This window comes from Hyla sarda, chromosome 2 (genome assembly GCF_029499605.1).
Source record: "Hyla sarda isolate aHylSar1 chromosome 2, aHylSar1.hap1, whole genome shotgun sequence".
Taxonomy (NCBI): Eukaryota; Metazoa; Chordata; class Amphibia; order Anura; family Hylidae; genus Hyla; species Hyla sarda.
In genome coordinates, this window is record NC_079190.1 from 67,995,433 (window position 1) to 68,013,691 (window position 18,259).

General features: G+C 43.8%; 1 protein-coding gene across 1 annotated transcript in view; it reads left to right on the top strand.

Moving 5' to 3' along the window:
- Window positions 1–630: 630 nt before the first annotated feature.
- Window positions 631–18,259, top strand: part of COG6 (component of oligomeric golgi complex 6) — a gene marked incomplete in the record, with an annotated part of 135,025 nt that continues 117,396 nt past the window's right edge. Inside the window, 3 exon segments of the mRNA XM_056561982.1 lie at window positions 631–904; window positions 5,424–5,567; window positions 12,626–12,697. Of these exon segments, the coding sequence (XP_056417957.1) occupies window positions 788–904; window positions 5,424–5,567; window positions 12,626–12,697 (333 nt within the window).

Here is an 18,259-nt window from a genome sequence, read left to right on the forward strand (position 1 = left end):
ATCTAATGAATAACTGAACTGTAAACAAATATTCTATATGCAAATTATTTTAAAAGTGCTTTGGAATAACCAAGGAGTAAAAAGCAATATAAAGCAAACCAAAGGAGGAATTGAGATAGGAAAGTAAAAACATTCTGGTGGTTCCTTAGTAGAACTTTCCTTCAGAAATAGAAAGGTTCGCTACGTGCAGTTAAAGATGGCTTATATTTATGGGGAAAAAGACGCACTTGCGTCAAAATTTTTGGTGCAAAGGAAAAGAACGCAGGTAATAAATCCATGTGTACTATAGATGTCACTCCAAGGTACCCTGATTCAGCCACATCTGGAGGACATGCTCTACCAAAACGTGCGCAAAAAAATGGGGAAAAAAAGCGCTTGCGCAAAATTTTGCGCAAAAAATACACACAAAACAGGGGTAAAATCTTTGATACATGTCCCCCATGGAGTTTAGAAGGTGAGGAGGGAAAAACAAAAACGTTAAAATAAAATGGGCTGTGTCCTTAAGGGGTTAAAATTGTTGCCTATAGTAACCATTCACGGCTTAGCTTTTATACTACTCTGGTAAACACTATTGGACAGTCTATGCTCTGTTTCTAATCACATGAAGACAAGTGAAGGTAAGGACTTCTGAGCATGCGCAGTGGCCTCCCCGCTCTGACGCGTCGCTTGGTGACGTGTCGCAGTTGGGTTGACAACCCGGAAATCCGCGCCGCTGACTGGTCCTGCGTTCCAAGTGCGTTCCACTTCTATCCCACAGAAGGTGATCATTTTTCCGCACTGATTGGCCATGGCTGAGGTGGAGGTGAATGGCGGTAACGCATCCCTGACCACTACCCAGCAGAGCTCCAACCCCCTGTCTAGGAAACTCAACAAAATCCTGGAAACTCGGCTGGATAATGATAAGGTAAGGAGGACATCCGAGTACACATAGAAGTATGAAGGGACGCTGTGTCCTGTGTGTGAGCACTGCTGGAATGTGCTGGGACTTGTAGTTCTCATAGTGTAGAGCTATGTACCCCAAGCTGCTGTAAAACTACTACTCCCAGCATGCTGGACAGACTTTCGCTGTCTAGGCACGCTGGGAGTTGCAGTTTTGCATCAGCTGGAGGCACCCTGATTAGAGAAGACTGGTGTAGAGGTTGTAATTGTACTGAGACCCCACTACCTGAAGGGGCAACCTCCAGCCTTATATACCTCTCTGTATTCTCCTCTATCATATACCCCCCCCCTATTCTCCTCTATTATATGCTGTAGACCTCTTAGTATTTTCCTCTATTATGTGCCATATATTGCTCTGTATTCTCCCTATCATGTACTGTATATACCCTTCTGTATTCTTCCTATCATGTACTGTATATACCCTTCTGTATTCTCTATCATGTACTGTATATACCCTTCTGTATTCTCTCTATCATGTACTGTATATACCCTTCTGTATTCTCTCTATCATGTACTGTACACCCTTCTGTATTCTCTCTATCATGTACTGTATACCCTTCTGTATTCTCTCTATCATGTACTGTATATACCCTTCTGTATTCTCTCTATCATGTACTGTACACCCTTCTGTATTCTCTCTATCATGTACTGTATATACCCTTCTGTATTCTCTCTATCATGTACTGTATATACCCTTCTGTATTCTCTCTATCATGTACTGTATATACCCTTCTGTATTCTCTCTATCATGTACTGTATATACCCTTCTGTATTCTCTCTATCATGTACTGTACACCCTTCTGTATTCTCTCTATCATGTACTGTATATACCCTTCTGTATTCTTCCTATCATGTACTGTATACCCTTCTGTATTCTCTCTATCATGTACTGTACACCCTTCTGTATTCTCCCTATCATGTACTGTATACCCTTCTGTATTCTCCCTATCATGTACTGTATACCCTTCTGTATTCTCCCTATCATGTACTGTACACCCTTCTGTATTTTCCCTGTCATGTACTGTATACCCTTCTGTATTCTCCCTGTCATGTACTGTATACCCTTCTGTATTCTCCCTATCATGTACTGTATACCCTTCTGTATTCTCTCTATCATGTACTGTATACCCTTCTGTATTCTCCCTGTCATGTACGTTACACCCTTCTGTATTCTCCCTGTCATGTACTGTATACCCTTCTGTATTCTCTCTATCATGTACTGTACACCCTTCTATATTCTCTCTATCATGTACTGTATATACCCTTCTGTATTCTTCCTATCATGTACTGTATACCCTTCTGTATTCTCTCTATCATGTACTTTACACCCTTCTGTATTCTCCCTATCATGTACTGTATACCCTTCTGTATTCTCCCTATCATGTACTGTATACCCTTCTGTATTCTCCCTATCATGTACTGTACACCCTTCTGTATTCTCCCTGTCATGTACTGTATACCCTTCTGTATTCTCCCTGTCATGTACTGTATACCCTTCTGTATTCTCTCTATCATGTACTGTATACCCTTCTGTATTCTCCCTGTCATGTACTGTTCACATCCTTCTGTATTCTCCCTGTCATGTACTGTACACCCTTCTGTATTCTCCCTGTCATGTACTGTACACCCTTCTGTATTCTCACTGTCATGTACTGTACACCCTTCTGTATTCTCACTGTCATGTACTGTATACCCTTCTGTATTCTCCCTGTCATGTACTGTTCACATCCTTCTGTGTTCTCCCTATCATGTACTGTTCACATCCTTCTGTGTTCTCCCTGTCATGTACTGTATACCCTTCTGTGTTCTCCCTGTCATGTACTGTATACCCTTCTGTATTCTCCCTGTCATGTACTGTACACCCTTCAGTATTCTCCCTGTCATGTACTGTATACCCTTCGGTATTCTCCCTGTCATGTACTGTATACCCTTCGGTATTCTCCCGGTCATGTACTGTATACCCTTCGGTATTCTCCCTGTCATGTACTGTGTACCCTTCGGTATTCTCCCTGTCATGTACTGTGTACCCTTCGGTATTCTCCCTGTCATGTACTGTGTACCCTTCGGTATTCTCCCTGTCATGTACTGTGTACCCTTCGGTATTCTCCCTGTCATGTACTGTGTACCCTTCGGTATTCTCCCTGTCATGTACTGTGTACCCTTCGGTATTCTCCCTGTCATGTACTGTGTACCCTTCGGTATTCTCCCTGTCATGTACTGTGTACCCTTCGGTATTCTCCCTGTCATGTACTGTGTACCCTTCGGTATTCTCCCTGTCATGTACTGTGTACCCTTCGGTATTCTCCCTGTCATGTACTGTGTACCCTTCGGTATTCTCCCTGTCATGTACTGTGTACCCTTCGGTATTCTCCCTGTCATGTACTGTGTACCCTTCGGTATTCTCCCTGTCATGTACTGTGTACCCTTCGGTATTCTCCCTGTCATGTACTGTGTACCCTTCGGTATTCTCCCTGTCATGTACTGTGTACCCTTCGGTATTCTCCCTGTCATGTACTGTGTACCCTTCGGTATTCCCCCTGTCATGTACTGTGTACCCTTCGGTATTCCCCCTGTCATGTACTGTGTACCCTTCGGTATTCCCCCCCTGTCATGTACTGTATACCCTTTGGTATTCTCCTTGTCATGTACTGTATACCCTTCGGTATTCTCCCTGTCATGTACTGTATACCCTTCGGTATTCTCCCTATCATATATAGTGGTCAATCAAGTTACAATATTAATTAGTTCCAGGACGATCATTGTATGTTGAGACCATAACTCAGAGTTTCCCAACCAATGAGCGTGCCTCCGGGTGTTGCAAAACTACAACTCCCAGCATGCCCCAACAGCCAAGGTCTGGGAAACAGTGCCCTATCCACATGAAGTGTCTGCTCGTCCCAATAGTTAGGGGTCGGAGTCACCTGAGGATGGATTAGTAGCCTGGCCCCATACAGGAGATTGCCCAATACAGGAGGGTTCGGACCCCTGCAATCAGACATTTATCCCCTATCCTGTGGATAGAGTCCCCGGAATATCCTTTTAATGATTGGTGGGACGATCCTGAGAATAAAAAGCCAGTTTCTGTACTTAGTGTCAGGCCTGTCCACCAGCTCAGTACATAACTAGGAATACTCCTATTACTCATGTACATTGCTTATGTTTATTACACATGACATCTATTAGTGCTGGGCGGTATACCGGTTCATACCGATTTTTTTTTTGCTGCATGATATGAATTTTGCCCATACCGCAATACCGGTTGGGCCCCTCCCCCCCTCGAATGAGTGAATTATCAGCCGCAGCACGCTGTCCCCATATCGGGGAACTAATCATATGTGACCCGGGAGCGCTGTTCTGCTTTGCTTCCGCCCCCAATGAATTATCAGCTGCGCTGTCCCCACATCATGTTACCCGCAAGCACTCCTCTGCTCATCCTCCTATGAGTTGTGGGCCGCCGGCTCTAGAAATCTGTACTGTACTACAAATAACGTTGCCCGGGCTGCTAAAATAAACAAAATAAACTTTAACTCCCCTTCCGACGTTACCGGCCTCACGGTCCCTCCTCTGCGGTCCTGGTGATGGGAACATCACAGAGCCGTCAGCCTATCACCGGCCGCAGCGATGTCCCACCTCAGCTGCTGATAGGCTGAGCCCACTGTCATGTAAGGAGCAGGCCGGCTTCATACATGACAGTGCGCTCAGCCCATCACCGGCCGCAGCAATGTCCCGCCCTGGCCGATCATAGGCTGGCGGCTCTGTGACTTTCCCGTCCCAAGGAAACAGCAAGAGGAACGCAGGACAGTGAAGATGTTACCAGAGCCCGGGAAACATTATTTGTAGTACTGTACAGATTTCTAGCATCGGTGGCCCGCAACTCATAGGAGGATGAGCAGAGGAGCGCTTGCGGTGACATGATGTGGGGACAACGCAGCTGATAATTCATTGGGGGGGGGTGGCAGAGGGGGCGCCCAGGACACATGGGGGGGGGGGAGGGGGAGGGGGAAATACAATTAAATACCGTGGAACCGCCATCACTTACAAAAATACCATGATACATGTTTTTGCTCATACCGCCCAGCTCTAACATTTATTAAAAAAAGCTTTTACCTTGCATATCACACATAAAAACATGTAGAAAAAGAGCTTGGAAGACTAGTGGATGAAGCAGATATACCTATATATGTAGATACCTCTTCCCTGCATCTTAGGTTTCCAGTCTGTCAGACTAGTAACGTTTGGCTCTGTCAGCTTTCTATGCCTCATACCTGACAGAATAGTGTAGCCTGCTGTGCCTTCCTGTCATGGAGCCCTGACTTACCAGTTTGAGGTCAATGGGATCTGTTACAAAGCAAATAAGGGATCCATCCTGTGCCAGTGTGACATCTTGTATCTTGTTGTACCCATTGACATGCTTACATACTCGTATTAATCATATCCTGGGTGTTAAGTGAATTTATAGGCTTTTTATATATTTTTTCTTCTAGGAAATGCTAGAAGCCCTTAGAGCGCTCTCTTCTTTCTTTACTGAAAACAGTCTGAGAAGCCGAAGAAACCTACGAGGTGATATAGAGCGAAGGAGTTTGTCTATAAATGAAGAATTTGTGGCAATATTCAAAAATGTTAAAGAGGTTGGTTTTTTTTCCTGAATTTTTTTTTTTCACCCCCGATATTCATAGCATACCATAGTACACAAGCAAACATGTAACAACTAGCAAAGGTGTACAGTTGGGTATGCAGCTCCTAATAACATGAATGTAATGAACCTGTAATGCTGTGTACATCGAGGTTATCTTGGAACTCAGCTACTTTTTCATCTACTCAGGCAGATAGAATGGACCAATGCAGCTCTGCTACACCAACCCTAATCGGGCATACATATTGGGGGTGTCTCAACCACACCATCCCTTTGATTAGCATTGGGCTCAGGCTCTGTAATAAAACAAAAACGGCCTATACTTATTTCTAGATTCACATGACTGTAGTTCCTTAGGGCATAATCTATCAATCTATATGAGAGCAATGTAAAGAGGTTATCCAGTGTAGGTAAACAAATCAGCAATGTGCCCAGGCTGTGTAATAAAAAAAAAAAAAAAAAGGCTTATACTTACCTCTCTCGCTCCCTTGTAGCCTCCAGTATCGGCGCACTTCCGTTCCCAGAGCTGCAGTTGGCATGTCACATTGCTGCTCAGCCAATCACTGACTGAGGTGGGACTCTGCTGTGGCCAATGATTGGCAGAGTGCTGATGTTATGTATTGTCTGTAGCTCCGTTAGGTGGAGACCAGGTACCGATATTGTAGGATATGAAGGACCGAGAGAAGTAAGTGATTTTGTTTAGTTACACAGCCTGGGCACATTGCTGAATTTTTTTTTTCTGGATAACCCTATGAAATTGCTCTCGTATATATTGATAAATTATTCCCTAAGGAACTGCAGTCTTGTGATTGTAGAACATTGGTATGAATCATTATTACCCATTTTTGTAAGTGCATTTTATTGCATTTACAGTAAAGTGAAGGCATCTCTTTAATATTCATGATGTCTGGAGTTTTTACCCTTCAGTTGTTGGAAAATCCGTCAATTGCTGAGAGTCTAGAGATTGACTGGATGTCGGCGGACAAAAATACATCTTTTTGTGTATGTAAATAAGACTTAGAGGGGTTCTCTGGCAAAAAGGTTTTATTTATTTATTTTTTTTTTTTTTGTGTCCAGGCTGCCTGCTTAAGGCAAAAAACCTATACTTATCTTCCATGGCCCCTTATAGCCCCGTCACTTCCTGGTGCTGAGGGTCAAGACATCACATTACCGCTCAGCCAATCACCGACTGAGGCGGAACACCACGGTGGCCAGTGATTGGCTAAGCTGTGATGTGTTTTGCCCCGTCCCCGGCATCAGGAATTGAAGTTCAGCAGAGACTGGGTGCTGGGGTGTGCGCAGACATTGCAGCTCAGTTTTAAAAAAACAAAACCCTTTTTGCCGGAGTACCCCTTTAATCACTATATAAATAAGTTGTACAACTTTCTAATATACTTTGTTTTAGTTCCTCGCAGTCTTCAACCTATGTGTTTACTATCAGTGAATAAAACCACTTTGGGAGATTTATCAAAACCTGTTCAGGAAAAGTTAACCATTTGCTCATAGCAACCAATCAGATAACTTTTTAACCCCTTAGGGCCTATTTTCACCTTAACCTGTTGGGGACCACGGGCATATGGATACGCCCTTGCGTCCTGGTACTTAAGGACCATGGACAGGCGGCTGACAGGAGGCACAGGCAAGTGGCGGTTTCCCAGATGCAGCAGGGAAGATTGCCGTAAAGTGATCTTCACTGCTGTATCTAGGAGTTTCAAAAGTACAACTCCCAGCATGCCCAGACAGCCTTTGGCTTTCTGGGCATGCTGGGAGTTGTAGTTTTGCAACATCTGGAGGGCCACAGTTTGGAGACCACTGTCCTTCCAGATGTTGCAAAACTACAACTTTCAGCATGCCCAGACTGTCCAGGCATGCTGGGAGTTGTAGTTCTGTAACATCTTGCCCTTCAGATGTTGCAGAACTACATCTCCCAGCATGCTTGCATAGTCTCAGCATGCTGGGAGTGGTAGTTTTGCAACATCTGGAAGGGCACTGTTTGGAGACCACTATACAGTGGTGTCCAAGATTTAGCGCTCCATATGTCAATTTAAAGCATGCTGAGGCGGTCCATGCATGCTGGGAGTTGTAGTTCAGCAATATCTGGTCCTTCAGATGTTGCCGAACTACAACTCCCAGCATGTCTGGGCATGCTTGGAGTTGAAGTCTCCAACATATGGAGGGCTACAGTTTGGAGACCACTACACAGTGATCTCCAAATTGTTCTCCTCCAGTTGTTGCATAACTACAACTCCCAACATGCCCTTCGGCTGTCTGGGCAGGCTGGGAGTTGTAGTATTGCAACAACTGGAGGCACACTGGTTGGGAAACATTGTCTGTTTCCTAACTCAGTGTTTCCCAACCCGTGTGCCTCCTGCTGTTGCAAAATTATAACTCCCAGCATGCACTGACAGACCATGCATGCTGGGATTGTAGTTTTGCAACAGCTGGAGGCACATGAGTTGGGAAACACAGAGTTAGGAAACAGACAGTGGTGTGGAAACCTTGCAGTAGTCGGTTACCTAACTCAGTGTTTCCCAATCCCAACCAGTGTGCCTCTAGCTGTTGCATAACTACAACTCCCAGCATGCACGGGGGTTTACAGCAAGTTTCCCGCTTCAAGTTTGAGATGCGGCTAATTTTCCGCTGCAGCGGGAAACTCACTGTAAACCCCCGCCCATGTGAATGTACCCTAAAAAACTACACTACATTAACCCTAAATAAAGAGTAAAACCCTACATATACACTACGCCCTTGCACTGTCTCTCCCCCCAATACAAATTAAAAACGTCTTGTACATCAGTTTTTCCAAAACAGAGCCTCCAGCTATTGCAAAATAACATCTCCCGGTATTGCCGGACAGCCATTGACTGTCCAGGCATGTGGTGAGTTTTGCAACAGCTGGAGGCACCCTGTTTGAGGAAAACTGACGTACAGTATTTCTGGTGGCGGAGGCAAGTGTAACGCTTGCATCCGGATACACCCCTATAAAAATCCCTAATTTAGGTCTCAAATGCACATGGCGCTCTCTCACTTCAGATCCCTGTCTTATTTCATGGCAACAGTTTAGGGCCACATATGGGCTATCTCCGTACTCGGGAGAAATTGCTCTACAAATTTTGAAGGGCTTTTACCCCTTATGAAAGGGTAAAGTTGTGGGTCTACACCAGCCTGTTAGTGTAAAAAAATTAAATTTTTTACCCTAACATGCTGGCGTTGCCCCATACTTTTCATTTTCATAAGAGGTAAAAGGAAATACAGACCCACAAAATTTGTAACACAATTTCTCCTGAGTAAGGAAATACCCCATATGTGGGCGTAAAATGCTCTGCGGGCGCACAACATGGTTCAGGAGTGAGAGAGCACCATGTACATTTGAGGCCTAAACTGGTGATTTGCACAGGGGTGGCTGCTGGTCACAGCGGTTCTGGCATAAAAGCAAAAAATAAATAAATAAATACATACCCATTTTGGAAACTACAACCCTCATGGAACGTAACAAGGGGTATAGTAAGCCTTAACACCCCACAGGTGACTGACAGATTTTTTGAACAGTGGTCCGTGAAAATGAAGAATGTAATTTTTCATTTGCACAGCCCACTGTTACAAAGATCTGCCAAACGCCAGTGGGGTGTAAATGTTGACTGCACCCCTTGTTACGTTCCTTGAGGGGTGTAGTTTCCCAAATAGTTTGCCATGTGGGGTGTTTTTTTGCGGTTCTGGCACCATGGGGGCTTCCTAAATGTGACATGCCCCAAAAACCATTTCAGCAAAATTCGCTTTCCAAAAGCCCAATGTCGCTCCCTCCCTTTTGAGCCCTCTAGTGCACCCGCAGATCACTTTACATCCACATATGAGGTATTTCTTTACTCGAGAGAGAAATGGGGTTTAAAATTTTGGGGGACATTTTCACCTATTACCCCTTGTGAAAATGAAAAATTTGGGGTAACATCAGCATTTTAGGAAAAAATTTAAATAAATTTCCTTTTCATGTCCAACTTTAACGCAAAGTCGTCAAACACCTGTGGGGTGTTAAGGCTTACTGTACCCCTTGTTACGTTCCTTGAGGGTGAAGTTTCCCCAATAGTATGCCATGTGGGGTTTTCTGCTGTTCTAGCACTATAGGGGCTTCCTAAATGGGACATGCCCCCCAAAAACCATTTCAGCAAAATTCGCTCCCCAAAATCCCATTGTCTCTCCTTCCCTTCTGAGCCCTCTAGTGCACCCACAGAACACTTCACATACACATATGAGGTATTTCCTTACTCGAGAAAAATTGGGTTTCATATTTTGGGGGGCTTTTTCTCCTTTTAGCCCTTGTAAAAATAAAAAATATGGGTCGCCAAGAACATGTTAGTGCAAAAAATGAAGATTTTGAATTTTCGCCTCCACTTTGCTGCTATTCCTGTGAAACACCTAAAGGGTTAACAAAATTTCTGAACGTCATTTTGGTCCATTATGGGGTATTTCTAACATAAAGACCCTCAAATTCACTTAAAAAAAATTAACTGGTCCCTGAAAAATTCAGACTTTGAAATTTACTTGAAACATTGGAAAATTGCTGCTGAACTTTGAAGCCCTCTGATGCCAACATAAAGTAGACATATTGTATATGTGAATCAATATATAATTTATTTATGTCTGTTGTCCTTACAAGCAGAGAGCTTCAAAGTTATAAACATGCAAAATTTTCAAATTTTTCATGAAATTTTCAAATTTTTCACCAAGAAATGATGCAAGCATCGACGAAAATTTACCAAAAACATAAAGTAGAATATGTCATGAAAAAACATTCTCTGAATCAAATTTATAAGTACAAGCATCCCAGAGTTATAAATGCTTAAAGTGACAGTAGTCAGAATTGCAAAAGATGCTCTGGTCCTTAAAGTTAAAATGGGCACGGTCCCCAAGGGGTTAAGGACTTTTTTTTTTTTTTTTCTCCCCTCCTTCCTTTCTAAAAATCATAACGCTTTCAATTTTGCACCTACAGACCCATATAAAGGCTTGTTTTTTGTGTCACTAATTGTATTTTGCAATGACATGACTTATTTTAGAATATAACCTGCGGTGAAACAAAAAATAACAATTATTTGTGGGGTGAAATAAAAAAAATAATAAAAAAATACCATTTTGTAACTTTTGGGGGCTCCCGTTTCAACGCAGTGCAATATTTGGTAAAAATGACACAGTATCTTTATTCTGTAGGTCCATACGGTTACAAGGATACCCAATTTTATATAGTTTTTATTTTATTTTAATACTAAAAAAATTATAAACTACATGCACCAAAATTAGTATGTTTAAAATGGGCATCTTATGACCTCTATAACTTTTTTTATTTTTCCGTGTACCGGGTGGTATGAGGGCTCATGTTTTGCGCCAACATCCATAGTTTTTATAGGTACCATTTTTGTTTTGATGGGACTTTTTGATCACTTTTTATTAATATTTTTATGGTATATGAAGTGACCAAAAATGCACAATTTTGGACTTTGGTAGTTTTTTACGTGTACGCCATCGACTGTGTGGTTTAACTTACCTAATATTTTAATAGTTTGGACATTTACGCATGCGGCGGCGCTACCACATATGATTAATTCTTATTCTTTATTACATTATTTTATAAAAAAAAATGGGAAAAGGGGTGATTTAAACTTTTAATGAGTTAATAAACTTTTTTTTATATTTTTAAGCTCCCATAGGGGGCTACAACATGCAGTCTACTGATTGCATACACTGTTCAATTCTATGCCATTGCAAAGCACTGATCAGTGTAACTGACGTTTTTCTGCTCCTGCCTGCTGTGAAGGCATGGAGCAGTAGATCGCCAATCGGACAATGGAGAGGCAGGTGAGGACCCTCCCGTTGTCCGGTAAGCTGATCGGGAGCTGCTGGGATTCTTTTACTTTCGTTTTAGACGCCGCAATCAGATTTGACCGTGGCTTCTAAAGGGTTAATGCCGGGCATCAGCCCGATTGGCCGTGCCCAGCATTAGCCGTGGGTCCTGGCTGCCCATAGCAACCGGGACCCACTGGGTTTAACCTGTTCTCTGCTGGTGAGAACGGTTTAAACCCGGTAAACGTGAACAGGGCTTACAGGTACGCCTTAAGTCCTTAAGGATCGAGTATGCAGGGCGTATGCAAACGCCCTGTGTCCCCAAGAGGTTAAAATGAAAGAAGCTATCTGGTTGCTGTGGGCAACTTGTTAACTTTCCCTTTGTACAGGTTTTGATAAATCCTCCTTCCCCTATTGTTCTTTATATGTGACCCCCATTCATTTTCATTAGCTGCGATTTAGGACCATTCATGGAGAGACATGGCAACCTGTGTGGTATGTGAGCTGAACATGTCAGCAGCAGCTGTATTAGTCTCTGCTGGTCTGTTACAATGTGTTAGTTTGGTGACCAATTTTTTTTAGCTCACAGAATGTCTGTGAGAAGAGAGCCAAGTGTTATTTCTTGGGTTAAGTTAGTTATGGGTTAAATTGGCTAAACTTAGATTTAGACTTAGAATTTTTGACAGTCTTAATGTTTTATATTGCCATTGCATTACTTTGCTCTGTTAGATCGGTGCTCTGCTGACCTGTGGCAGACTGTATCAATAGATAGGCCACAACAGTTCTAGAGGCCTCTGGCTGTAGTGGGAACTGTTCGCAATTAAGACCTGGGGTTGCTAATTGGGCAACTAGACACCAGGGATGCAGCACAGAAGTGTTTAAAGTTACAGTTTAAGGACTAGGCTCCTGCTTTTTTGGGGACCCGGGGAACATCAATGCTGATAAGGCAATACATTTTTTAGAGGGCTTCCAAAGAGGTAGGATTCTGTTAGCCTAAAGCCTGTTGTATAGAAGAGAAACGAAGTGTATAAGCAATATAATATTATAGGTGCAAATGAGAATTTTAGTAACTTTATACATTCATTTCCTCCTGATAAAATGCAAGGAATGCTTTCAGCTTATGGGCTTTTACCAGGGCAGCTGTAGCAGAGTAAAATGATATTTTATTCTGTTAATATGATGTATTGATAAATTGCAAAAATGGCATACATCTTTTTTTTTCAGGAGCTCGAAAGTATAAATGAAGATGTTCAAGCAATGAGCAACTGCTGCCAGGACATGACCAGCCGCCTCAAGGTAATAATCCCGCCTGCTATGGCTGTAGTGGTTTTATGTGTTCTGTATGTGAACACCTTTCAATTTTCACAAAGCCTTGAGGACCTTTTCCAACAATGACTTATGGCTTCTTTCATCGCTCGTGATCTGTTATTCCCAAGGGGGCCCGCCACAGCAGGGAAAATGGCCACCCTGGCGATCAGTGGAGGTGCCACCTTTTGTCTCTGTTCTAGCATTGAGGAGAGCCCCATATATTTTGCTATTGCTGGAGTTATAGCTTAAGTCTGATTTAATTGAATTGTCATCCCTTTTTATATTACCTTATTACCTATACAAAGTGTATGGGTCACACGTTTTGTACATATGACACCGCTAGCACAGCCAAGCCGATGTTAGTGTATGGATACATTGCATACCTTTTTTATAGAAGCTGTTTATTTTGCAAATAAACCCAATTGTATGGGTGCACAGAATGTCAGAGGCGTGTTTTTTTTTTTTTTTGGGGGGGGGGGGGGGGTTGAGAGGGGCTGTGATTGTGCCCCCCAGACTGCAATGTCTCTCACCTGTGACATCACAGTCGCACTTTCTTTGATTGACAAACACAGCCTGTCTGTCAACAGTGAGCCATGTTCAGATCACACACATGTGCCCTTAAAGGGGTACTCCGCTGCTCAGCGTTTGCCCCCTCCCATAGACTTGCCTTGAGGGGGCAGGGCGTGATGTAATGAGGGGGCAGGGCTATGACGTCACAAGCTCCCGGCTCCAGCGTTCGGAACAGTTTGTTCCAAACGCTGAGCAGCGAGTACCCCTTTTAATGGGGATTCCTGGTGCACATACTGTCCGATACCTAACCTGCCAGACCCAGGTGTGTGCTCTGCAATCCCCCTTAACAGCGAATGTACAGGATCTCAACATGGATCGCCACTGGCAAACAGGCTGTGTCTGTCAAAAAAGAGCAAGTATGACTTTATAGGAGAGGCATTGCGGCCCAGGGGTACAGCGGACTACTGGCCTTGTCTCTTTGGCACTCCAGGCCCCCAAAATAAAGAACAGCATCTATAAAGGTATGCAGCGTATCCATACATTAACATCTATATGGCTGTGCTAGTGGTTTCATATGTGTAAAACATGTGACAGGTGCAGTTTAGCTTCACACTGTTATCTGTTTGGTGTGTGTGTATATATATATATATGGTGTGAATTCGGGTAGAAGAAACAGACATGGTCACACATCTACAATCTTGTATAATGATATGATTGCTTCTCAGCATAATATCAAAAACTAACAGGTTGTTAGTATACATTTTTGATCAAAAAGTACAAGCCCACTCGCCACGTCAAGGCCACCTATTTAGAGTGGGTCCCTAACGTCCCTAGCATAAAATGGCGTAGCACTGGGCGGCGACCACCACCGCCATGACACCAGTGCCCATGGGGGGAACGACCCACCCGCAGAGCGGCCCCAATGCCACTCAAACCAGTCTATGGGTTGCACCTCCCCACAGACACGGCGCCACGGCAGCAACAGACGCCGCACAGCACCACACCAGTGTGAACAAGGTGTAATGGCTCACTTACCATGCTCTCCCAGTCAGACTGGGAGGCTGCTAGGAAAGAAATGGCCCTTGTGTAGCTAACTACTACTTATATAGGGTTGGGCTGAGGGGGTGGGGAAGAGTGCAGACACATGTTTAAACAAAAAAAAGGAGGGGATAGAAAACACAGTGTGAATTCGGGTAGAAGAAACAGGCATAGTCGCCGCCCAGCGCTACGCCATTTTATGCTAGGGACATTAGGGACCCACTCTAAATAGGTGGCCTTGACGTGGCGAGTGGGCTTTGTACTTTTTGATCAAAACGTATATACTAACAACCTGTTAGTTTTTGAAATTATGCTGAAAAGCAATTAGATCAAGATTGTAGATGTGCGACCATGTCTGTTTTCTACCTGAATTCACATATATATGGTACTGACAAGTCGAGTGAACAACGTGTGTGGGAGAGATATTTATGGAAGCAGACAAAGAAATCCTAAGGTTTTAAAGGGTAACAATCAGTAGATTTTTGCATATATAACACTTAACAACTTGTTATGTATGCTAAAATCGTTATCCTCATCATCCCCGGGGGACGTTTTTGCCCCCAGGGATGGTGACTATATTAAATTATAAAGAACTAGTAAAGTGATGTACGGCTCATGGAAGCCCAAGACTCAGTAATGTTTGTGGCTAGTTTGCACAGTATTTCATATTTTATAATATCAATTTGGTATTGGCCTATGTAGAAACTATTAGCTCAAAAGATAAAACAACTCAGAACAGTTATGGAATTACGCTTGGAACTCATTGAGAAGAACTGCACTAATCTTTGTGATTCAGAATAGGCAAATTTCCATCATATCCACTGATTTTAGTACTCTGTAATTATTTTGGCCTTCAAGGCTTCACGCCAAATATAGCGATGAGCTTTTTTTCCTGAAAATATAACAAAACGTGATGTGGTGGTTAAGAGCGGCTGGTGGAGACGTCCCAACAACACATCCCTTTTTGTTTTGAATTTGGCAGCTGCTGAGCTATCGTATTGTCCGTAGTGATGTGCTGGGTTCATATGATGCAATATGAGACTTGCATTCATGCGCCAATGTTCTAATGCGACTCTTGTATTGAACACGACTTCTCTGAATGTCATGGCTGCGGAGGAGCCTAGTGGGACTTGAAGGAAAACATAAGCTAGCTGCTTGGCACTTTGTGTTTTGCCAAGTTGTTGGAGTGCTCTTAATTTCACAGGCAATTAGTCCATAATTCTCTGGAATCCCATTTAGCATTGTGTTCTCTCCGTTCTCCGTACACTGACAAGCACACTTAGCTCTGCTGAGGTATCCTTTATTAACAGCTAAAGGAATAAACTCCCTCTGCTTCACTTCTCCCAGTGACATGGGATACAAGGTTTTTCATTAATTTGCAGTGTTCAATGAAGGGGATCCCATCTGTTCCCAGCTTGTGAAAACAAACCTGAGATTTAGTTTACACCTCAACTTTTAAATACTTTTTCAATTTAGATTAAATAAAACCTGGGACATGACAAAGGCAGGCATAGGTTTAACCCCTTTACTCAATAGCCTGTTTTGACCTTAAAGGGGTACTCTGCTGCTCAGCATTTGGAACAAACTATTCAGAACGCTGGAGCCGGCAGCTGGTGACGTCATAGCCCCGCCCCCTCATGACATCATGCCCAACCCCCTCAATGCAAGTCTATGGGAGGGGGCGTGACAGTGACTGCAGCGTCTGCAGGGTTAACCCAGTGCCCACGGATGGCCTCCTCCGATGGGGCCCCCCGTGAAGCGACGGAAGAGAGGGGAAAGAGAGCCGCACCAGATCCCTGATGATTAAAGGGGTTATCCACCATTAAGTGACTTTAGTACTTACCTGCCAGAAAGTAATGGGCATGTTTAGGAAGGATCTGCACTTGTCTTTGGGTTAAAGGATATCTATAGTGCAAAATAACTTATCCCCTATCCAAAGGATAGGGGATAAGTTATAGATCGCGGGGAGGGGCTGGGGCGGGGGCCCCCCCGCGATCTCCGGTACGGGGCCGGGGCAATATACAGGAAAGGGGCGTTCCTTCCCCGCATGACGCGGTGGCCATCAACGCCACCTCCAAGAATACCATAGAGATACATGGAGGGGGAGTGTCTGCCGCGGCTTTCTGCTGGGGACGAAACTTCACTTCCGGCAGACTGCCGCGGCCCCGTCCAGGAGATCCCGGGGGGCCCCAGCGCTCGGACCCCCCCGTGATATATGACTTATCCCCTATCCTTAGGATAGGGGATAAGTTATTTTGCGCTGGAGTACTCCTTTAAATAGCTATGTTGTGAGATCTAACTACACAACAAAAGATAAAAGAAGCGGAGCGCTCACCAATCCGTCGTAGGCAGGTCACATAAACGAGATGATCCCGGGACCGGGTGTCGGTCCGAGCAGGGAGGCGGCAGCTGGAAACCGGGGGGAGCTCAGACGTTGGGCTACGGACCGTTACACGCCCCTAGGCGCTTCGTCGGCAGTTAAGCCTATTGTCCATATCTCCATCCTAAGGTATCAGAGGGCACTGGGTATGTCAAGAAAACATTCCCTACACCAGGGTGTCCCAACCAGGGTTTCTCCCAGCTGTTGCAGAACTACAACTCCTAGCATGCCTGGGCAGCCTTTTACATCTGAAGAGGATATCCTGAGGGGGTCCGACTGCTGGGACCCCCACTGATTCTTAGATTGGAGACAAAACTGTTCCATAATGAACGTACATGGCCAGTGCTACATTTGTTCTCCATGGTGCCGTGGATTTGGTGCAGATTTTAAAAGTTCCATTGACCTCAGTGGGCAAAAACCTAGTCACGTGTTTACAAGTCAGTTCTCGATAGATTTTAAAAGCTGCATTGGGAAAAAAAAAATCATAATCATAAACAAAAAGATGTGTGATCTCTCCATTGAAATCGGTGGAACATGGATTTCATGCAGATTTCGATGCAGAATCCACATCAAAATGTAAATGGAATCCGTGTCAAAATATTCAGTGCACCAAAGCGAGGTATGCTCCTAATTTTGTGGCACAAATTGGATTCAGAAGACCTCAACCACTGCAAACACCTTTTAAAGGGGTACTCCGCTGCCCCAGCATTCGGAAATTTTTTTTCTGAATGCTTGGACCGGAGCGGCGGGGTTGTGAAGTCACAGCCATGCCCTTCGCAACACCACGCCCCCTCAATGCAAGTCTATGGGAGGGGGCGTGGCGGCTGCCACGCCCCCTCCCATAGACTTGCATTGAGGGGGCGTGGTGTGACGTCACGAGTGTGTGGCCGTGACGTCACGAATGTCGGGTGCGGCACAGAGATTGCGGGGGTCCCAGCAGCGGACATCTTATCCCATAACAGATAAGATGTCTAGGGGCGGAGTACCCCTTTAACATGAAGTAAATCTTTGGCTGCAAGTCGCTAAGGTGAGGCCCCTTAGACTTGTGCCAAAAACTGATGACAACCTTCTTATAAGAGAGGAGGCTGTTCTAGCAAGAGCCTGAATGCCTATAGTTATAAGATGTTCAGCGTCACACAGGTCTGGGGAGACAGGCGCTGTATCTGAATTGTAAATAGGTGAATAAATCTTCTATATACTTAGATTTATTCAGTACTTAGATTTATTGCTGTGTGACTTGGTTCTAAGAGAATACATCATGTAACATTTTCTAACAATAAGCATCAATATTGGTTTGTTCTAAGTGGACTAAAAAGGGAAAATCGATAAACAATTACAGTATTTCATTTATAAATTAACTGATATGACAGCTAAGTGGTAAAACAGGTTGCCCAAAAATATTAATCTTTTATAATAATCCATTCTCTCTAGGCTTTTATTTATTATGTATTGATAAGAACAACCTCTAGGGTGAGACCAAAGTGCTGCTTCTTTGTGGCTGAAATCCATTTTGACTTGTGATATTACTATAAACTGCACAAATTATATAGAAGTCCAGAAATCACCGCACAAGCAGGTCTTGGATCAATAAAAACTGGTGTTTTAAGCACCTTATTTGGGAA